The sequence below is a fragment of the Gorilla gorilla genome, chromosome 13 (genome assembly GCF_029281585.2).
Source record: "Gorilla gorilla gorilla isolate KB3781 chromosome 13, NHGRI_mGorGor1-v2.1_pri, whole genome shotgun sequence".
Classification (NCBI taxonomy): domain Eukaryota; kingdom Metazoa; phylum Chordata; class Mammalia; order Primates; family Hominidae; genus Gorilla; species Gorilla gorilla.
In genome coordinates this window covers 134,554,872-134,578,087 of record NC_073237.2, presented here as the reverse complement: position 1 = coordinate 134,578,087, position 23,216 = coordinate 134,554,872, and the positions used below count along the sequence as shown (strand labels likewise).

At 52.9% G+C, this 23,216-nt stretch overlaps 1 protein-coding gene and 1 pseudogene across 9 annotated transcripts in view; both read right to left on the bottom strand.

Moving 5' to 3' along the window:
• Positions 1-260: 260 nt before the first annotated feature.
• LOC101124131 (interleukin-9 receptor-like) lies at positions 261-21,904 on the bottom strand (annotated as a pseudogene).
• The window catches only part of CACNA1B (calcium voltage-gated channel subunit alpha1 B), a 248,526-nt gene continuing 244,903 nt past the window's right edge, over positions 19,594-23,216 (bottom strand). For all 9 annotated transcript variants that reach the window (XM_055350334.2, XM_055350333.2, XM_063696940.1 and 6 more), the window contains one exon: positions 19,594-22,758. In XM_055350334.2, the coding sequence (XP_055206309.2) occupies positions 22,228-22,758 (531 nt within the window). In that variant the 3' untranslated portion in view covers positions 19,594-22,227. The remainder of the gene's footprint in view (positions 22,759-23,216) is intronic.

The window sequence follows — 23,216 nt, the reverse complement described above, 5'->3', positions numbered from 1 at the left end:
CTGTCCCTGAACCTCTACTCTGCTGTCCCTGAAGCTGCCCCGAGCCTCCACCCTGACCTCAGCCCAGAGCTGCCCCTGAGCCTCCACCCTGCTGTCCCTGAAGCTGCCCCTGAGCCTCCACCCTGACCTCAGCCCAGAGCTGCCCCTGAGCCTCCACCCTGCTGTCCCCAGAGCTGCCCCTGAGCCTCCACCCTGCTGTCCCCAGAGCTGCCCCTGAACCTCCACCCTGACCTCAGCCCAGAGCTGTCCCTGAGCCTCCACTACTGCTGTCCCCAGAGCTGCCCCTGAGCCTCCACCCTGCTGTCCCCAGAGCTGCCCCTGAGGCTCCACCCTGCTGTCCCCGGAGCTGCCCCTGAGCCTCCACCCTGCTGTCCCTGGAGCTGCCCCTGAGCCTCCACCCTGCTGTCCCCGAAACTGTCATTGAGCATCCACCGGGCTGTCCCTAGAGCCCAGAAAGCCTAGGGCTGGCCAAACCTCACCCCTCACTCCTCCTCTGGCCCCTCTTCCCAGCCATCAGCACTTTGGAACAGCCATGAAGCCCCTTTTAATCTCTAGAAAGGTGCCTCAGGAAGGCACAGAGAGCTCACACCAGGTGGTCATGGTGCCTTACCGGTGTCCACTGGGCCCAGGCTGGCCCTTTAAGGGGATGATGGTGGAACAGCTGAGAGACCACACCCCTCTTCTCTGAGAGGCCAGGGATAAAGAAAAGGGACAGCCGAAGGAGGAACCTGTGGGCAGGATGCTGAGGGTAGAGGCTGCTCCCCACAGGCACTGAGCGGAGGGATCCTTTCTCCCTGAAGCTGCCCCTGAGCCTCCATCCAGACAGGACCTCTGACCACTGCTAGGGGCCCATTCTCAGGAGGTTCAGTCCCAGACAAGGGCTCCAGAGACTTAAGTCCATTTTCCCAAAATGGACATGATTCATCTGGCAAGTCAGGGACCTAGAACATCCAGGACCAAGCCTTGCTAAGGACGGAAGGGAGTAACATGCCCTGGTGGGGGACGTGGGGGCCAAGTCCTCCTGTGACAGATAGGCAAGTGGCTGTGCCCTCCACTCCGTACACCCTGCTGACAGCACATGCTCTGAGCTCAGGTCCCAGTGCCTTCCTGCTCCTCCTCCAGGCCCACAGATTTCAAGGACCCGCTGGGCCACAGGTGAACAGTGCAGTGGCCTCCTGGACACAGGGCTCCAAGGCTCCTCGTCGGGTGCCAGCACAGTCCTGGCTCAGCAGCACGCCAGCCCTGTGGGCCCCCATCCGAGTCTGGAACAGAGTGCAGGAGGAGGGAAGGGCTCAGGTAGCATGTTCAGAACTCATCCTGGGAGGAGCTGCCTCCTTTCTGGCAAGCCCAGCATCCCTCCTCCTCCAGGAAGCCCTCCTGAGGTCCACACCCAGAGGCTAAGCAGCACCTGTGTCTTGGACATTCTGTCTTTCCTCCATGTGCCAGCCCAGCCTCATCATGGGACCCTGAGTCCCTTCAGGCTCCTCACCACTCCCCCAGCACAGGGCCTGGTGCTCACGGCAGCCTGAACCAAGGTACAGATGGTGATATCTGCCCAGGACAGAGCCAACTCCTGACAGCATGTGCCTCAAGGCCTTTCAGCAGCTACAGAGACTGGGCATTCCCAACACACACACACACACACACACCCAAACACACACACACACAGACACACACACAAACACACACAGACATACACACACAGACACACACACATAAACACACACAGACATACACACAAACACACACACAGACACACACAAACACACAGACACAAACACATACAGACACACACATACACACACACAGACACACACAGACATACACACATAAACACACACAGACACACACATAAACACACAGACACACAGAGACATACACACAAACACACAGACACACACAAACACACAGACACACAGACACACACACAGACACACACACAGACATACATACATAAACACAAACACACACAGACACACACATAAACACACAGACACACACAGACATACACACACACCAACACACAGACACACACACACATAAACACACACAGACACACACACAGACATACACACACACAAACACATACAGACACACACACAAACACACACACACAAGTCGCTGTCAGGACTGGTGACTTTCAAAGCACTGGGCTAAGGCTAGCAGACCTGGATCCTTCTGTGGGGCCACAGGCGGCCCCCACCTCCAAAAGGAAGCTGTTCCCTTGGTGAGACCAGGAACCTCCATCCCATGCACAACACACAACACACCCTCCGTCACTGCACTGCTCCCTAAACACACAACACACCCTCCGTCACTGCACTGCTCCCTGGAGACAAACGTACGGCACCAGATCCCCACCCGCGGGTCTAAATAACCCCTGGCAGGTGCCCTGATTCTCTAGGGAAGGGCTGGTGCCTGAAACAGGATGACAGTCCAGGGGACAGTCGTGATCTGTGCCCTGCTCAGCCTTGTACTCGGCTGCCCAGGCTCGTGATGGTCACACCTACCACCTTGGGGAAAGGGGGAGACTCTGTGAAGAGCCAGGTGCCCGGTTTATGGTTCAAATTGAACATTTGGACAAAAATCTTGAAAACTAGGCTCCTCATTGAGAGAAAAAAGGATTTTTCTGCATAGTAAGTTGGAGCCGCGGTGTGGAAGGGACATCCTTGCCGCACAGGGCCCAGGGATGCCCTAGGGCACAGGGAGGGAAGATCCTGGAGAGGAGGGGTCAGCTTGGCCCAGACCCCAGGGAGGTGCCCTCACTGCTTCCTGTCCTTTGCCCAAAGTGAGGAGTCTGAGGGGAAAAACCAGAGACCATTCAATGGAGCCCTCCCTCTCCCCCTCCTCCCACCCAGGGGGCATGAACCGCCAGCCCAGCAGGGAGGGGAGGGGCTGATGCAACCCCCAAGTTGCTCACTGGTTCCTGGGCTGTGGGGGCCCAACAGGGCCACAGACGGGGAATTGCAGAGCCCACTCCACAGCTGTGGTGCCAGCATGCGATCTGTGGGGACCAGGGGACAGGGCAGAGCAGGAGCCCAGAGGCAGTGAGAGCCCCAAGGGCAGCGCACACACCACCGACCCTTCCCCACGGCCACAGGACAGACACCTTCGCAGAAGGAGGAGGTGAGGCACATGGTGGGTGCAGACAGCCGCAAACCAGAGGGGACAGAGATAAGTCATGAGAAATTTACATTTTTCCATCAACAGTGGAACTGGAGACATGAGAACAAAAAGAAATCAGTAATGGAGAATAAAGCTAGTTTTTCCCCACTTGAGACACAGCAAATAAATTGAAATACACTGAATATACAAAAAAGGCTCCAGGCACTGACAAGTTTCCCATACTGGCCACCAACCCTCATGAAAGCCAACATCTCTGGCAGGCCAGAGCTCTGGGCAACACCTGCCCCCGACGCCCTGCCGTGGTCTCTGCACACACCTGGAAGTTCCCACTGTGCACACCGTAGAGGGGCTAGAAGAACACTGCTAGAGAGGTCACATTCTAGTAGAAGGTTCTCTTCATCCTGAGGCCAGGAGAGGCCAGTCAGAGGCCTATGGGGACCCAGGTGGCCTGAGGTCACTGCAGAGGCTGAGCTTCCTTCCATCAGCAGGGGGTCCGCCCACCTCGTCCCTGCCACTGCCTCTCTCCCATCTCATCACATCCCAACCCACTCTCAGGGCAGGACCCAACTGGGCCTCCTTGCCTAACGGCCGCATAGAACTGATTTATACTGAGGCACGCGTCCTTTACAGCATGAGCTGCGATGGTGGGTTCAGAACGGGGAGTTATCAGCTAGATCCTCAGCCCGCAGAGGGAGCCACGCCTCCAGGAACTCTGTCTTTGCCATCAGCACGTCTGTGGCTCCCACCCACCCAGTGTCTCCCTGAGCACCTGACTTGCTGCCAAGGATCCACTGACCCTCCCACAAGGATGTCACCTGGGGCTCCAACCCAACAGGTGCAAATAGACCTCGCCAACCTCCCCGCAAGGCTGTGCCCCATTTCCCCACCTCAGGGGTCACCACTCATATCTCATCCAGCCACACATCCCCTCCATTTCTCCCCCTAAGACCCTGCAATTCCCTCCACCTTGCTCTATCTCCACTTCTTTCACTGGCTCATGCAAAATCATCTCCCTGTGGGCACCCCACTGGCCCCCATTGGCCCCCAGCAGGTCCCCCATGTCCCCTTTCCCAGCAATCCATTCCTCAAAACATAAACTAGGTCGTGTTACACAGTTTCACACTTTCCTTTGCTCCAAGGAGAAGCCAAGCACCCTCCCACTTAGCCCCACCCAACACCCCTCTCCCCACACCCTCTTCCTCACATCCGAGGACTGACATGGCCCCTGCACTCGCTCTTGTAACCTGACATGTGGTGCATGAGGCGTGATGGTTTATTTAAGGAGGGCCCTTGTCCATCTTGTTCTCTAAGGCATCTGCCAGGGTGAGAAGAGGGTCCTGAACACACCAGATGCCCCAACTGACCTTTCATATAACGTGTGAACAAAAGAACAAACCAAGCTCCTCCAGAGGCAGGAGACTAGGACCTCAGGCTCTTGATCTCGGTGACTCTGGGTCTGGTCGGGACCAAGCTGCCCTTATCTTCAGCCTCTGCCTCAGACCCCCCTTCCCTTCTCTCCCCTGGCAACTTGACAACTCTCTACTGGCCAGAGTGGAGACTGGAAAAGCCCACCCCATCCAGGACCAGACAGTGGTGAGGGGAGGGGAGGAACCAGACAAGGGTGGCCCTTGACGGCCCACCCACCACACACCCACACATGCACACAGTCACACATCTGCACACATACACTAACATGTACACTCTTACCCGCTCACACATGTACACACACACACACACACACACATCAGCTACCTACCTGGGTGACAGCTTGAACAGGAGGTAGGTCGGGCCAGTCAGCAGGAGAAAGATGGACACAGCAACAAAGGTGTTGTCTGGCCGCCCCCAGGGTGGGATCAGAGGGTCCGTGGGCAGGAAGGGCCCAGGGCTGCGAGCAGCGTCAGTGCCAGGAGGCTCCCCACAAACCTACCTGGCAAAAGTGCGCCCTTTAGTGCCCTGGGCCAAAGTGGAAGGTTTGTGATGAGCCTTGGAGGTTTGTGTCACCTGCTGAAGGACCTTGTGTGAACCACACTCCTGGGCCTCACTCTTCCCATCTGCCACACGGTGGGTCATAAGGTCCCTGGGCCGTCTCAGCACTGCAGTGCGCAAGGGTCAGTCCAGCCCCCATTAAGGACACTGAGGTCATGTCCAGCCTCCAGGCAGGAGCCCAGCCCTAGTGTGCAGCCCTGCCACCCTCACTCCTAACAGGAGCCACTAACTACAGGTTCCCAGGAAGCCCCAGAGTTGGCAAGTGTTTATGTCCTCCCTACAGACCTCAGACCTTCAGAGGAAGGGGGTCAACTGGGACATGGCTGCCTCAGGGAGGGGCTTCCAGGAGGCTGAAAGGGAGTGGGGGACACCCAGCCCAGACTCTGGAAGTGCGGCAGCCACAGCAGCGCCCACCTTGTCTCTGGGGAAGCACACAGGCTGGTTCCCCTCGCTCCACCGGCCTGTGTAACGCTCCTCCTGTGCCACGTCATCCTCCAGCATGGCCATCTGGACACGCAGCCTGGCCTCAAGGATAAAGCCAGGGTCCAGCTCAAAGGCTTCAAGTATGAGCCAGGTCACCCCGACAATGTGATCCCTGTGCTGGGCCCGCTGTGGGGGTGGCGACAGTTGGCAGGTGCTGAAGGTGGGGCTGGGTCCCTCAGCCCTTGAGAATACACACACGCACACGCTCACATAACACACACATGAACACACCTGTGTTCACACAGGCACACTCGCCATGTTCACGTGCACACACACACAGAGAAGGCACACTCACACACAGATACAGCGTTTGCCCACAAATACACATATGCACACACAGGCAAACATGTCTACAGGCACACTTGCATGCACACTCATATACACGAGTGTGTGCACAGAAGCACACTCACCACACTCACATACATGTACACAGAGGCAAGCCCATGTGCACACTCACACATACAAACACAAGGCGCAGACACACTCATATGTACACTTACAAACACAAACATGGGCACAGTTGTAAGTGCACACACATAAACACATGCACACTTACCACACTTATGTGCACACACTCACAGAGACACAGGCACACTCACCCTACTCACACACACACACATGAAGCACACACATGTGCATGTCAGCATGTGTGTGCACACACACACCTGGCTCCAGTTCCTCCCCTCCTCATCACTCCAAGTGGACCTCGCCTTATTTAGAGTGGGGAGTCTGCCCTGGACTGCTGCTCCCGGAAGAGAGGCCCCCAGGAGAAAAGCCAGCCAAAGTGTTACCTCCCAGGCCTCTTCCTGCCTCTTGAAGGCCAGCTCATAGCTGAGAAGTGTGGTCACTGACTCCAAGGCAGGACTGAGGCTCCAGGTCAGGATGCAGTGGCCAGAGCTGACGTGTTCTGCAAGTCAGAGTGGGTCCAGCTTCACAGAAACAGAGAGAATCCATGTAAGGCTGAAGCCCCATGGGTCTGGGTGTGTCAGTCAGCACACCCAAGACTGGGGATCTGAAAAATTCCCAAGGGGCATGGTCAAGACCCTCTCAGACCAGACACCTCACTGGGAGACTGGTCCAGAAAAGCCCCAGGTGGGACAGGACAGCAGTGACTTCCTTTGGCCCCTGCAGTAACCATGTGGACCCTCCCTTCCCAGGGGCCAAGCCTGCCCCCAGCCCTGGATCTTACTTGGCAGGGACTGAGAACACTTACTGGGCCACAGGGGTCACAGGCTGCAAGGCCCTTCTCCCAGCCCCCAGGCAGCCAGGATGTTCTTGCCAAGGGGCCCTGCCCCAGGCCTATAGCTGCTGTTCACCGCGTCTCCAGGGCAGGTACTACAGGTCCACCAGGCTGACCTGATTCCTCCCGGACACGCAGTGGTAGAAAGTGATGATGAAATTGTCAGATGGCAGGAGTGCTGCCTTGGGCGGCAACACTACAGTGCACTCACTGCCCTGCCAGATGCACTTCTGTGTGCCACCAGGAGCCTGGTTGCTGAAAAGGGCATGTGTCAGCACCACGGGGCTGCTACACTATCCTGGTGCAGCTGCTGCAATCCTCACCCTCATTCCTGTCCAGGTGGGCATGGCCCTCCACCCTCACCTGATGAAGGGGAGCCCAGGGCTGGAGCCCTGGCCCAGCTCTGGGGCAGACCAGTGGCAATCAATCCTGAGAATGTTGTTGGTGAGGCAGGTGGAGGTTCCAGCCCTTGGCCCTGGAGACAGTGACGGCTGGGAGCCCACAGTGAGTGCTTCAGAAGAGAGCTGAGTTGGGGGGTTGGGGGGGATCTGACAGCTGACATCCTAGCAGGGCCGTCACCAGTGAATGACCCCAGAATCTGTCCAGGGAAGCACTGGGAGGCCTGGGAAGTGATGGGCTCTGACCCATGGTACATGGGCAAGTCAGAACCAGACAGGTGTCAAGAGGGTGAAGGAAGGGTCGGTCCAGGGACCGGAGGTAGGGAGGTAAAGGAAGGGAGACTAGAGACAGAGGTCCAGGTTGACCCCTAGAGGACATGCCCCAGCACAGTTTGGGCCAAACCTTTCCCTAGGGGCTCGACATCGGACAACACAGTCCCCCAAACATACCCTAGTTCTCCACACACCTCATACAGACACTAGTGCCCAGCCTTCACCTCGTCCATCCCCTGAGACAGAGACTCCCGAGCAGACACAGGTGCAGACGCAGGTGCAGGCCAGGAGCCAGGTGCCCATGTCTCGTCTCAGGGCCTCACTCTCCAAGGTCCAGCCTGCAAGGGGCTGGGCTGAGGGCCTGTGCGAGCCATCCCTCTCTGGAGGGGTGCTCCCCATGAATTGCTCCCCAGCAGAGTGCTCAGTGGATCTCCATCTGCACTCACGCGGTGTCCTGTGAAAGACGCTGGGCACCACTGCCCAGGGTTTACTGATAAGGAACTGAAGCTCAGAAAGGCCGCTTGACCCTGCCAAAGACTCATGATTGCAGGCTGTAAGATGCACCCTCAAACTTAGATCCTGGACTCTGACTCAGCTAGATCTCCACGTCTGCCAAGAAGGCTCCTCTCTGGGACAGGCATCCTCTGCCAGCCCATCCCCTGTCCCTGGGCCCAGGCCCCATCCTGCAGGGGAGTCGGGATTGGGGGAACCACTCACTACCAACAACCACCACAGGTGCATTTTCTACTTTAATTCTCACAACAGCTCTGTAAGGGAGAAGCACTGTCCCTGTTCACAGGCAAGGAGCTGAGTCCCAAGAAGGGAAGGAGGAGAAATCACTTGCCCAGGGTCACATAGACAACATCTATGCATTTATTTACTTATTTATTTATTTATTTTTGAGATGGAGTCTCCCTCTGTCGCTCAGGCTGGAGTGCAGTGGCGTGATCTCGGCTCACTGCAACCTCCAACTCCTGGGTTCGAGCGATTCTCCTGCCTCAGCCTCCCAAGTAGCTGGGATTACAGGTGCCCGCTGCCACACCCAGCTAATTTTTTTGTATTTTTAGTAGAGGCAGTTTCACCGTGTTGGCCAGGCTGGTCTCGAACTCCTGACCTCAAGTGATCCACCCGCCTCGGCCTCCCAAAGTGCTGGGATTACAGGCATGAGCCACCATGCCTGGCCTCTATGCATTCTCTCTCCCTTTTGTGTTCTTACATAAAGACCCATCCCAGGATCTGCCCCAGGAAGGTGGACAAGGGTGGCAGCAGGGTATCCATGCAACAGATGGCACTTCCTGAATTCTATCTGTTGCACCCCTGTTCGAAGGTACCTCCAAAGGAGAGTACCACCAGAAGGACGAAGATCCCCCCTGCTGGAGTGTGAGGCCTGGGTCCCAGGGTCTCTGGGGGAGCCAGAGGTTGGCTGGAGATGAGGCGCTGAGTGTCAGGAAGTTCTTGGGTGTGGGAAGGCTACTGATGCCCCATCACCCCATTTGCAGCTCCAGACGGTACACCCATAGCCCGTAGGCAGGAAGCAGGGCCAGCCTGGTTACCAAAGGCTGATTAGTGATAAGGAGAAGAAAAAAAACAGACATACGTGCCGGCTACAGGGTGCACACTCTTAAGGAACCCGCACACCCTCAACGGGCATCAGGCACTACTCTAACCCCACTCTGCCCCACTCCCGGTAGCGTATCCAGGTACCCATAGGACAGTCTCCTGTTAAGACTGATGATCAGTAATCCTCACCCTTTCTAGAATGGAGCGTGCAGCCTGGAACCACCAGCCACAGCATGAAACACCATGGCAAGTTCTCTGCAGCAGTGTCTGTCCCTTCTTGCAGCAGTTACTGGAAAGGTAGGAATGGGGAAGACAGCCTGCTCTTGGGATATCTGAGGGCAGGATTGGAGTGACCACAAGGACCTGGGGAAGCACAGGCACAACAGCCACAGCTGAGAGCTGACCCAGGCCCCAGAATGGACAACCGCTGCCCCAGCACTGGAGAAACACCCACATCTATGTAGAACCAGGCCAGGCCAGCCACAAGCTAACCCAGGAGCAGATGGCTTGAGAGCATGGAGTGGGGTGGCTTCAAGCTCAGCAGGCCTCGTTTCAAGACAGGGAGAGGGGATGGTAGGGCAGGACCCACATGTGACATCTGAGAGCTACAAAGGAGGAGGCCAGGACACCCCCTGGGGGAGCACTGGAAAGTTGGGTACAGCAACAAGGCAATATGGCCATCTGAGGGGAAGGGCTCTGCTTTTCCTCTGCACTGAAAACTCACAGCTGTACCTGGTAAGCTGAGCAGGGCAGGGTTACCACTCTCCTACAGATGAAGAAACTGAGGCTCAGAGACCTGGGACCTGCCCAATATCTGGCTCCTGACACCTCTTCTCAGCACATTTCCACCAGCTTCTACACAAGCCTGTGAACTTTCCGAGGGAAGTGCCTGCGAGGCACCCTCAGCACATGCCCCAGCAGAAGGCACCACAGTGCTTTACAAATGGGGTGGAGCTACAGGTGGAGCTGCATTCCCCCATCCTTGACCACAGGGCCAGGCAGCCAGGGCAGGTGCACACACCCCCCACCCACATGCTCCCTGCTCCTGGATGTCACCAGCGAGGCCTCACCACAGCTCAGACAACACCCAGTCACTGGACGGTTGTGAGAGCAGGAGGGGAAACCAGTGTCTGCCACCTGGGACAGAGCTGCCCCTGACATCCCTAGACCTGCTGGGGAATATGGCTGACATCACTGCCTGGCACAGCTTCTGCTGCATTGGGTCTGTGGACATAGCCTTCAGCCCATGGTCACTCTGGTCCCTTCTCAGAGCCGCACCTATTCCATGGCCTCAGCATCAAGGCCTGGCCCAGAAGGCACTGGGCCTCACGGCCTGCCTGCCCTGGTTCCCTGGGCCACTGCGAAGCTGTGGGCTGCTCTGCAGCTGGACCCCTGCCTCAGACCACAGGCTCTGCCACACGCATGGGAGGGTCTTCAGACAAGCTCAGCCCTTCCCCCTCCATTAGCCAGGCATGGTGGCCCACGCCTGTAGTCCCAGCTACTTGGGAGGCTGAGGTGGGAGGATCACCTGAGCCCGGCAGGTTTAGGTTGTGGTGAGCCGTTATCGCACCAGTGTACTCCAACCTGAGTGACAGTGAGACCCTGTCTCCAAAAAGAAAACCAACAACTGCAGCAAGAACATTCCCAAAGTTGAGAAAACTAATGCAGCAAAACAGGAATCTACTAATATGTGTTAAAACTGGCAGTGGTAAAAGCATGTGTGGATCAGGAACAAGCTTAGGTGGACAAATGTATGAAGACTGTGAAATCATAAAGTGCTTAAAGTGTACGGTTTTTGACTGCTTCATCAACATTATTATTATGTTTGAGATGGAGTCTCACTCTATCACCCAGGCTGGAGTCCAGTGGCATGGTTTTGGCTCACTGCAACCTCCGCCTCCCGGATTCAAGTGATTCTCCTGCCTCAGTCTCCCAAGTAATGAAGGGGCCTGCCCCTCCATACCTGTCGGTATTTCTTGCAAGATGGAGACAAGAGACTGAGAAAAGGAAATAAGACACAAAGACAAAGTATAGAGGAAGAAAAGTGGGCCCAGGGGACCGGCGCTCAGCAAGTGAGGACCTGCACCGGTGCTGGTCTCTGAGTTCCTCAGTATTTATTGATCACTAGCTCTACTATCTCGGTGAGGGGGACGTGGCAGGACTATAGGGTAATGGTGGGGAGAAGGTCAGCAGGAAAACGTGAGGAAAGGACTCTGTGTCATAAATAAGTTTAAGGAAAGGTGCTGTGCCTGGATGTGCACGTAGGCCAGGTTTATGTTTGACTTTACACAAACCTCTCGGTGCAGTAAAGAGCAGCATTGCCGCCAGCATGTCTCACTTCCAGCCATGGGGCGGTTTTCTCCTATCTCAGTAAATAGAATGTGCAGTCGGGTTTTACACCGAGACATTCCATTCCCAGGGACGAGCAGGAGACAGAAGCCTTCCTCTTATCTCAACTGCAAAGAGGCCTCCCTCTTTCACTACTCCTCCTCAGCACAGACCCTTTATGGGTGTCTGGCTGGGGGACGGTAAGGTCTTTCCCTTCCCACAAGGCCATATCTCAGGCCGTCTCAGTGGGGGGAAACCTGGACAATACGCAGGCTTTCTTGGGCAGAGGTCCCTGTGGCTTTCCGCAGTGCACTGTGTCCCTGGTTAATGGAGAATGGAGAATGGCGATGACTTTTACCAAACATACTGCCTGCAAACACATTGTTAACAAAGCACATCCTGCACGGCCCTAAATCCCCTAAACCTTGAGTCAACACAGCACATGTTTCTGTGGGCACAGGGATGGGGCTAAGGTTACAGATTACCAGCATCTCAAAGCAGAAGAATTTTTCTTAGTACAGATCAAAACGGAGTTTCTTATGTCTTCCTTTTTCTACATAGACACAGTAACAGTCTGATCTCTCTTCCTTTCCCCCACAGAGTAGCTGGGATTACAAGCATGCACCACTATGCCCAGCTAATTTTTGTATTTTTAGTAGAGATGAGGTTTTGCCATGTTGGCCAGGCTAGTCTCGAACCTCTGACCTTAGGTGATCCACCCACATTGGCCTCCCAAAGTGCTAGGATTACAAGTGTGAGCCACCACACCTGCTTCTCTGTATTATTCATCAGCAAGAACTCTGTGGGAAATATCTGAATCCATTGTCAGTGGTGAATCTATTGACTCTTTCAGTGGTGTCAATGGTATACTTCATTTGCTCTCCTGCACGTAACCAGCATTCACAGATGCACATTTGCAATTGATTTCGATGACAGGGAACATTAACTTTGAACCCCAATTAAGCAAAATGGCATCCACTCTTCTCAGTAATAGACCCACATTACAAAAATTAAACTCAATTATTATTACATTTTGAATTTTGCCTATAATCACATTCTGAGGTTAGATTCAAAAAAATTAAAGAAGAAGTATAAATTTTTTTAAAAATTGCCTATAAAAACCATATGGAAGTTGCCAGTCTGGGCAACATGGCAAAACCCTGTCTCTACCAAAAAAAAAAAAATTAGGTGGGCATGGGGCACACCTATAGTCCCAGCCACTAGGGAGGCTGAGATGGAAGGATCACTTGAGCCCAGGAGGTCCAGGCTGCAGTAAGCTGAGATCACACCACTACATTCCAGCCTGGGCAACAGAGTGAGACCCTGTCTCAAAGAAAATTAAAAAGTAAGTAATTATACTATTCACCCTCTGACCCTTAAGAAAACAGTTTGTAAACCCCTCAAACAGGTTATTATTATATCCACTTTATAGATGAGGAAATGAAGGCAGAGGTTCTGCAACTTGACCAGGGTTTCACAGCTAAGGTGCAGTCAGGGACGCTGGCTTCAGAGTACGTGATGTGTACCATGGGTCCATGCTGCCTTCCAACAACAAAATTGAACAGAAGAACTGTCACCTGAGGAAGTAAAACTAACAGCATAAGCAGAAGACGTTACAGATAATGCCCACATGATAAAATCACATTTGGGAAACCAGAACAAACTATTCTGAACTAGAGCCAATTAGAGACAATAAGCTCAGGAACTGGTTAACATGTTCAAACAATACGAAAACAATCATATTAAATGTAAAGATTGGCCGGGGGCAGAGGCTCACACCTATAATCCCAGCTCTTTGGGAGGCCAAGGTGGACGTATCACCTGAGGTCAGGAGTTTGAGACCAGCCTGACCAACAGGGAGAAACCCCATCTCTACTAGAAATACAAAATCAGTCAGGTGTGGTGGCGCATGCCTGTAATCCCAGCTACTTGGGCAGCTGAGGCAGGAGAATTGCTTGAACCTGGGAGGCAGAGGTTGTGGTGAGCCAAGATTGTGCCATTGCACTCCAGCCTGGGCAACAGGAGCGAAACTCCATTTAAAAAAAAAACAAAAAAAGAAAGAAAAAGTAAAGATTATACCATTACTGGGAAAGATACCAAGTCTCAAAAGAGTAAAAACTGTGCCAAAAGCAGAAATTTAAGTACCACAATTTCATAAGCAAGAATACACTATTAAAAGATTTGGGGCCGGGCGTGGTGGCTCACACCTGTAATCACAGCACTTTGGGAGGCCGAGGCAGGAGGATCACTTGAGGCCAGGAGTCTGAGACCAGCCTGGCCAACATGGTGAAACCCAGTCTTTACTAAAAATAAAATAATTTGCCGGGCATGGTGGTGCATGCCTGTAATCACAGCTACTCAGGAGGCTGAGGCAGGAGAATTGCTTGAACCTGGGAGGCAGAGGTTGCAGTGAGCCAAGATCATGCCACTGCACTCCAGCCTGGGCAACAGAGCAAAGCCCTGTCTCAAAAAAAAAAAAAAAAAAAAAAAGATGTGCAGTGGGGAGTGGTGGCAGCTACTTAGAGGCCAAGGCGGTAGGATCACTTGAGCCCAGGTGTTTGAGGCCATCCTGGGCAACATAAACAAGACCCCATCTCTTTCAGAGAGAGAGAGAGAGATTGATTTAGAAAGCAATTAAGACTGGGGCCTTGACCAAGAATCAATTATCAATAACCTAGACTCAGCTAGTCTGAGGTGTCCTTTCTCTTCTGAGAGTTGAATGATTAACACGGAAAGTATAAAGTATAAAAACATAGTGCCGGGCGCGGCGGCTCATGCCTGTAATCCCAGCACTTTGGGAGGCCAAGGCAGGTGGATCATCTAAAGTCAGGTGATTCGAGACCAGCCTGGCTAACATGGTGAAACCCTGTTTCTACTAAAAAGACAAAAAATTAGCTGGGCATGGTGGCATGCGCCTGTAGTCCCAGCTGCTTGGGAGGCTGAGGCAAGAGAATCACTTGAACCCGGGAGGCAGAGGTTGCAGTGAGCCGAGATCATGCCACTGCACTCCAGCCTGGGCGGCAGAGCGAGACTGTGTCTCAAAAAAGAAAAAATAGAATCTTATACGTTTAATGCAACCCTAGGAAGCAATCAGGGAAGGTTCAAAAAATGAATAAGGGAATAAGAATAGGAGTAAAGAAATAAATTGAAATACCAGTGATGAGGATTTTCATAGCCTGTTCAAATCTAAGTATGTAGTCAATTTTGGGATCACTGTGATTTGGGGTTTGCTTTCTACCTAATAAGCTATTTAAAACACTGAGAAGGCAATATTAGAACTTTCATTTTAATGAAATATTCAGAATTTTGATTAAAATAAATACTAAATTAAGTTTACAAGCAACAGTTAAATATTTAGAGACATTTAATGTACTCAGTTTTGTGAACAGTACAAACATTTAAGAGTGTTGATTGAGGCTGAATGCGGTGGCTCACACGCCTGTAATCCCAGCACTTTGGGAGGCCGAGGCAGGTGGATCACGAGGTCAGATCGAGACCATCCTGGCTAACACGGTGAAACCCCGTCTCTACTAAAAATACAAAAAAATTAGCCGGAAGTGGTGGCGGGCGCCTGTAGTCACAGCTACTTGGGAGGCTGAGGCAGGAGAATGGCGTGAACCCATGAGGTGGAGCTTGCAGTGAGCAGAGATCGCACCACTGCGCTCCAGCCTGGGAGACAGAGTGAGACTCTGTCTCAAAATAAAAAAAAATAGTGTTGATTGGGAGTAAGGGAATGTCAACTGCCAATAAATGTAGAAGATGAAGGAACAGGACTTTAAACAGCACATACTTAGTTATGGGTCTCCGTCTCCTACCCATACAGAAAAACTCTCTGACATTCATGACTTCATCCACTCTGACTAGCAGATAGGCTGCATTTCCTGACACCCTGGCTCTTCACCTCAAAAGGTTTATCTTTCCACCACACCAGCAAAGACCCTCAGGATACACGATTCACGCTGCCAGCTAAGCATCTACCCCAAGGGACAAGGTAAGCACACACTGAAGCAGCTGGGCCATCCTAGTCCTAATCTCTACAGCGGCGTCCACCCTGAGAATTGCAGCACTTGTAGAAGGTGGTCATCAGCTCATCTGCAGAGCAAGTCTGAAGCTGCATGAAGTAAGCACGAGGATGTTGGCATTTGAGACATGGCTCTAGCAATCAGAAAAATAAAGAAGTGACCCACATTAAAAAAAAAATGTTGCTCATGACTGTTAAAAGTAGGTATTACTATCTTTTTTTTTTTTTTTGAGACGGAATCTCCCATTGTCGCCTGGGCTGGAGAGCAGTGGCACACTCTCAGCTCACTGCAACCACCACCTCCCAGGTTCAAGCAATTCTCCTAACCCAAACCCTAGCCCTAACACTACACAAACCCAAACCCGAACCCTAACCCTAAACCCTAACACTAACCCCTAAAGCTAACCCTAACCCTAACCCCTAAAACTAACCCTAACCCTAAACCCTAACCCCTAAAACTAACCCTAACCCTAACCCTAACCCCAACCCTAACCCTAACCCTAACTTCTTAATCAACAGTATTGACTAATGAAGTAAACATGAGTAGGCCAGTCGAGGTGGCTTACATCTCTAATCTCAGCATTTTGGGAAACTGAGGCAGGCAGATCACCAGAGGTCAGGAGTTCGAGACCAGCTGGCCAACATGGTGAAACCCAGTCTCTACTAAAAATACAAACATTAGCTGGGCGTGGTGGCAGGTGCCTGTAATCCCAACTACTCAGTAGGCTGAGGCAGGAGAATCACTTGAACCCGGGAGGTGGAGGTGGCAGTGAGCTGAGATCACACCACTGCACTCCAGCCTGGGCGACAGAGCCAAACTCCATCTCAAAAAAAAAAAAAAAAAGCAAACATGAGTGTTTAAACCTGAAATTTTTTGCAACTGGTATATGTGTGATATACACACACATACACACACACAGGGCTGGAAAATATAGTAAGGTAATATTCTGTCCAGTAAACTCTTATGAAATTTCAATGATCAATTGTGCCCTCTGCCTTTCATTCTGCGTTGAGATTTTATTTTTCTTTACTGATTATCCCAAATATGGACTCTGCTTTTATGTATCTATTTCCTTGATTTATAAATTAAGGGTGATTCTGACATATGATCTATCAAACATTTTTTTTTTTTGGTCTAAAAAAATCACATCAGAACATTTGTGTTGTTAGACATCATAAGCGCTGTGACTTGAAGGATCTAGGTAGACAGAATCTTAAGAGTATTTGATAAGAGGGTGTTGGATGTGCATAGAGTTCCCAAGACCCCCGAGAGCCTGCTGTGTCCCTGCAGGTGGAGGCCGCAGCGCAGGCAGCTGGGCTGGGCTGGGCGGGAGAGGGCAGCAGGTGGGAGCGCTCAGGGACTGGGGGCCAGGTCAGTTGTGCGACCCCGGTTCTGAGGCCAGTGGGAAACCATCGTTAAAGTTAAATAAGAAGAGTGATGGGATGAGACTTGTTTGTAAAGGAGAGTTTTGTCGCAATCGCCCTGAGGTCTCTGTGGGGTGTGGGTGGGTCTGTGCTCCTCCGGGGAACTCGCTGTGCAGAGCACTGCCGGAGGCTGCGAGTTCCCACCTGGAGTGCGGCGTCTGCATCTGCCCAGGGGGAACCGCTGTGCAGACCCAGGCTGGGGGCAGCTCTGCTCTTCAACTCTGCGAAGGCTCCAGAAAAGGAAAACTGGCCCCAGATGGAAAGAGACATTTTCCACCCAGCCGGGGTGGCTGCGAAGTGAAACGGGCCTGCGGACACGACCCTCAGGTAGAAACGTGGCCTCCTGCGCCGGGGTCACCTGGCGCTTACCTGGGAGGGGTCCCTGTTTTGGGTGAAAAACACTGGGGTGTTTTCTGCGAGTTGCAGATGTGGCTCAGCAACAACCGCTGAGGAATCTGAGAGAAAAGAGAAAGAAAACTCCACACTACCGTTGCAAGTTTCCTGAAAGTATGGAATTATTGGGAAGTAAGCTACTTTTTGAAACAACTGTGTCAATTCCACGTCCGTGAAGCAGATACCACAACAAACTCCACTGCGGAGGCCGAGCCCGAGGCAGCTCCAGCTCAGCAGCAGCTGTGAGCAGCTGGAGGCCACGTTTGCTTTGATTATGTCAGTGTTGATTGTTATGAGCGGGGACCGCGGGGCGTGTGGGGAGCACGGGGTTTTATATTAACATTTTTGTATTGAGGCAGTGCATTAGCATTACAGGTGTTTGTTACCTGAGCACTGCGAGTGTCACATTCGTATTTCGGGAGTCGTATCTGCATTAGGAACGCTCCATTTGTGTTCCAAGGCTGCGGCGTGGACCTCGCACTGCGCCCGCCTCGCCTTGGGTGGGGAGAACCTCAGTGCGCAGGATTCAGAGGGGCTTTTGGTTTCCGGTTTTCCACACCGACCCCGCTTACTGGTCTCTAACCCTCAGTAGTCAGGGCTGCAAACAGGAAGGATTTTACTCACCATGGCCTCGAGTTGTCCCAAAGCGAGGCGGTGTCCCCCGGGTCTGTGCTGAGGAGAACGCGGGCTTCACCCTCGCTTCGGCCCGGCGTGGACGCCCTGCTGGCGGCTGGAGACACTGCAGGGCCCTTTTGCTGCCACAGCCACCTGGCATTGAACAGTGACAGGGTGGCCAGCACTGTGCTAAGCTCATCTCGGTCATTCTCTCACCACATCCTCCAACGAGCCCGTGAGGCCCAGAGAGGTTAGGCGAGTTGCCAGTGGTCACACAGCCGATAGCGGCCAGGCTGGAACTCGGACTCCGGCTCCCAACTCTCACCCACCAGCATGTGCTGCCTCTGAAGAGTTTGGGATTCCCCTTCAGGGCAACTGGGAGCCACGAGGGATTTTTAAGGGGGGTGGGTAGCACGGTCTCAGTGCCCTAAATCCCCAAGTCACGCTGGTGGAGAACCCGCTGCGTCCGCCTGGGAGACGTGGCTGGTCTGTTTTCAGGGTCTGACCCTGCTGGCCTCTTCCTACACCACTTAAAGTTGGAGTGCAGGTTGTTCAGCACTATCAATTCTGCAAATTCAAACTGAAATGGAGCTAATACTGGGGAGACCTGATGTCCCAGTTCTTGTCTAACTTGAAAGAAAGATTTTCACCAAGAGGCAGTACAAAGATGGCAGATAACTTCATTGAAAAGAAATATAAAGAGCTTACTGTAGAAAAAATAAGTATGCCTCAAGGGAGAAGTGGGGCTGATCTGCAGGAACACAGCCCCAGGGTCCTGAGCAGGGAGTTTTATGTTGGACTTCTTCACATTCCTCAAGTCTCCACCTCTTTTCTTTGTCTGGTTTTCCTGCTCCTTCCTTAGATCCCTGACTTGCCCCACCTAGGCTTGTGGGACCCCCTCACTTTTGGCTGACACATACGTGCAGTGATCAGTGTGATTCCACGGCTGGGGCTGGGCTCCTTCCTGCCACTCCAGGAAGGTCCTGCAGTGGTCATGTCTGTACCTACTGTGCCTGCCTATCTCTTTCGAATGTCCTTCTCTGCCCTAATCTGTAGTTATGGTGCCAGGTTTCTCTTAAGAATGTCCCCTTTGTCCTTATCAGCATGTAGCTAGCAATATCCTGACATTTTAACAGCCGAGTGAATGATTATTGGGGCATCTTAAGAGGAGCTCTGTGCCCCAAACTCACACAGCCTCCCAGAACCTCCTCTACCCAACCCCAACCCTAACCCACCACTGTAATCTTAACCAATCCTAACCCTGATCCCCAGGGAAGTTGAATCTGCCTCCTCCTGCCAAGTGCCTCCCTTGATCCCCACCACACTCTCAAAACCTGATCCCACACTTGTATTGAAAACAAACTGCAGGCCAGGCACGGTGGCTCACGCCTGTAATCCCAGCACTTTGGGAGGCTGAGGTGGGCGGATCACTTGAGGTCAGGAGTTCGAGACCAGCCTGGCCAACATGGTGAAACCCTGTCACTACTAAAAATACAAAAATTAGATGGGCATGGTGGTGTACACCTGTAATCCCAGCTACTCGGGAGGCTGAGGCAGGAGAATCACTTGAACCCGGGAGGCAGAGGTTGCAGTGAGCCGAGATTGCCTCACTGCACTCCAGCCTGGGCAACAAGAGCAAGACTCTGTCAAAAAACAACAACAACAACAACAAACAACAACAACAACAAACTGCAGTTCTTTCTTCTGACCCCTCCTAGCAGTGCACCCCAGGCCCACACCCTTGCATATACCAATGGCAGCATGGTGGGGTTTTGTTTTTGATTTTTTGCTAAGTTTTTATTTTAATTCAAGGACTTTGCTTCATACAAAATGTCATTGTAGAAACAATAGCAGAATCCAAAGTTTGGCTGATAAATATTACTCAGGCAGCAAACTAGTCAATCACAGAATTTTTTTTTTAAGTAGGTCCCAGTTGTGTTGCATGGTTGGGACTTTTTTTTTTTTAACACTTCTTAAATATAAAGTTTTGCAACAAACCTTTGATTTATATCAAATATAATTAAAAATTAACAAATGAATACATTGTATCAAAAAGTACGAAGATATACATTATCATGCACATACTTGTATATATGTATATATGTATATATGTTACATGCACACATAACTTGTTCAAACTACAGCCACTGCTTGACTGGTTCCAGATGCAGACAACTGGGTGATGCACTTCAAATTTGGCAGCTCACTATGAGATTCAGGGGACATATATGATAGCCGGAGAAGACACAGTGAGAAACAAAACCCAAAGTCAGGAAAACAAGACATAATGTCTCCTTTCCCCGCTCCCTGTAGTTTTCATCAATTCCAATGCCTAGAAGAGTCTAGACAAGCCAGCTAGGCTGTGTGGGTTTAGAAAAGTAGATTCTCGACCCAACACTGCCTGGGGAAATGGCTGTGGTTCTGCATGGAATGGACACATTTGACACCCAAGATAACATGGGCTGGGGGCTGGGGAACAAGAGACAAAACGTCAGTGTCAAAATACACATCCTTCTACTTTGCAACATGAGCACAGTGATCACATGCACAGTCCGAGATTCCTGGTTTATTCTATTGGAATAAAATACTCTGTTATCTTTAAAGTTTCAGAGTGTTGTGCCTTCAGGTAAGGAAATTCTATAAAAAGGTTTGGTCACAATCATGCTGAACCCCGAGACCAGGCAGCGGTCTTGTGTGTTTTACTTCTATTAAATGTGTCTTTTGTTGCATAGCCCTATGGGTTAATGACATCCACACACTGAACACACCTGTACAGGCACTGCATCTCCTGTGACACAGACACACACACACACACGCATCACACACAATTTCTTTGAGGAGAATCATGGGGTAGAAGCCAAGAATCCAACACAGATCATCTGGAATTTCAGAACACGGAGGACACACCACCATCAACTGCTCTAAATGCTCCCTTTCTTCACAAAACAAAGGACCTCCCAGCATCTTGTGCACCTTGGACAGTGTCCTGAGCATGGTCTTTCTCTCCTGAGCGTGGCCATGGGGGTCAGACCTCACTTGACTGCCTGCTCCCTGTGTCTGGCGCCAGGACAGTGCTGGGCTTCAGGTGCCCGGCCTCAGTGGCAGGAGCCGTATCCTCCCTCGGTCACTTGCTCTGAGTTTCATTCCAGCTGGGGCTTCCTCCCTCCTGCCCTGACGGCCCCACATCCAAGCCCCCAGCCAATGTCTTCCTCCTTCCTACCAGCCTTTGCCTCTCTTCTGCTGTATGTGGAAGGAAACCTATTTCACACACCACAGAGTGTGCCCTGAGAATCATATGCAGAACAGATTGAAAATGCCTCACACAAGCACATGGTCAGCTGCCCTGTGGCTTCCTTGGAAACCCCTTCCACTCGTGGGAGGAGGACAGCAAATGGCTGCCTTGTTTGCCACCATGACATCCAGTGCTCTCCACTGGCAAGGGCTTGCTACCTGGCTGCCATTGCGAGTACTTTTCACAACATCCTGCGGTGATGGATCCCGAGGCCTCGCCTCACACCACAGTGCCCAGGAGCCTGGGTGTGAGGGCCTGGCGGTCAGGCACTTGGTCAAAAGCAGCAGAGCCAGGGGCCATCTAGGGTCCACCTGGACTGGACAGGGCTGCACAGGGAGTCTCCTCGCATAAGCCACAAAGACACGTGGCAAAAAGCTGACATCTTTCTTTCACAGGTTTGATTTTTTAAAGTTATGTGAACATTTCCTTCCCCATTTTTCTGGTTTTCCACTTTTTCTACATCAAGTATATAGAAGTGACAAGAATGAGAGGTGTTGCAATTAAAAATCACAACCACAGCAAGAACACTTTCCAGCTCGGTTCCTGTGGGGCTGACGGTGTCCAGGGAGGACAGAGCTTGTCTGAGTGAGCATTCACTGACACTGGCGGGCTGCACAAGCCACGACTGTGTCCCCCTCCCCATCCCCTCCGTCCCGAGGTCTCGGCACACTTTCAGGTGGGCCCTGCTTCTCTGTGCCGCACGGCCACATGAAGGGTGCTCCCCACAGGACGCAGAGCTCCTCACAACGGCTCCAAGCACCCATGCTGGATGCTGAGTCCCAGGACACGGGATTTGGACTCCTGGGTCCTTCTCAGGCACACACGCAGCCTGCGGTTTAGGGTCTGGTGTGTGGTACGAGACTCAGGAAGGCAGGACAGGAAGGGGACAGAGAGAGCCGCATCCTCTAAGAGGGCTTTATTCGTCGTCTAGAGTAAAAGAGGGGAGGAGGGGGAGGGAGGGGCCGCAGGAGCCTCACCAAGGTGGGCAAGGCCTCCCCCCAGGGCCTGCTGCCCCGTGTGGATGATAAAACTCATCCACTGGAACACACGCCTGCTGCATGCAGGCGTCTGAGTGGTCACGGTGCAGCTAGCACCAGTGGTCTTGGTCAGGGTGGTGGTAGCTGTGCCGTGCTCGGCCACCCGAGCTGAGTCCCAGGGTGCAGTGGTAACCGTTGGGCACGCGGCGGAGAGGGTGAGACTGGGAGGTCAGGGAGGACACGTAGGAAGTCCTGGAGGAGCGGCCCGAGTTGGTGGCCACAGCCTCCTCGAAAGTGAGCGTGTCCTCAGGCAGGGCGTGGACAGAGGCCTCACTGTCCAGACGCTGCCCCAGGTAAGGGTCAGAGCCAATTCGAGAGCCAGGGGCCAGGGGCTGGCTGAGGGGGTCTCTCTGCAGCAGGGCGTTGTGTTCGGAAAGCCCACGGCTGAGCCGGCCTGGGGAGAAGGCAGGGAGGCTGGTCTGAGCCCCGGCGAAGTGGATGGGTGAGGAGTTGGCCGTCTTGTAGGTGATGCTGGGGCGGGGAGTCAGGGGCGTCTGGGGGAGCTGCCTCCGCCCACCGCGGCCGGGGGTGCTAGCACCAGATGTTGACAGCAAGGGGCTCCCATTCACGGAACCACTGCCCTACATGAAAATGGACCAGAACAAATCAGAGGTAAAAAAAAAAAAAAAAGCCGAACCAACAGACAGAGCACATCACACACAGGTGCCTGGGGGGATGGGAGGAGAGAGGGAGGCAATGGGGGACGAACTGGGCTGCGGTGGCCAGGGAGGCAACAGGCACCTGTGTGCGGGGGAGGGCGATGGTCAGGGTCAGGCCCAGGAATGGGGTTGGGGAGAGCAGGTGATGGGAAGGGACAGGCTGGGGCCAGGGAAAAGGACAGAACAAAAGCCCAATGACCACAGTCAGGGAAGGAGAGTTAAGTGACCGAGAGAGAGGTGAGTATTTGGGGGCCCAGGTCTGAAGGTGGATGAGGATGCAGAACCGCCGTCCCAGGGTGACCCAGGCAGGAGCTTGATGAGAACACAGCTGGGGTAGGGTGCAGACGTGGGCTCCGGGACAGGGCACAGAGGGGGTGCCC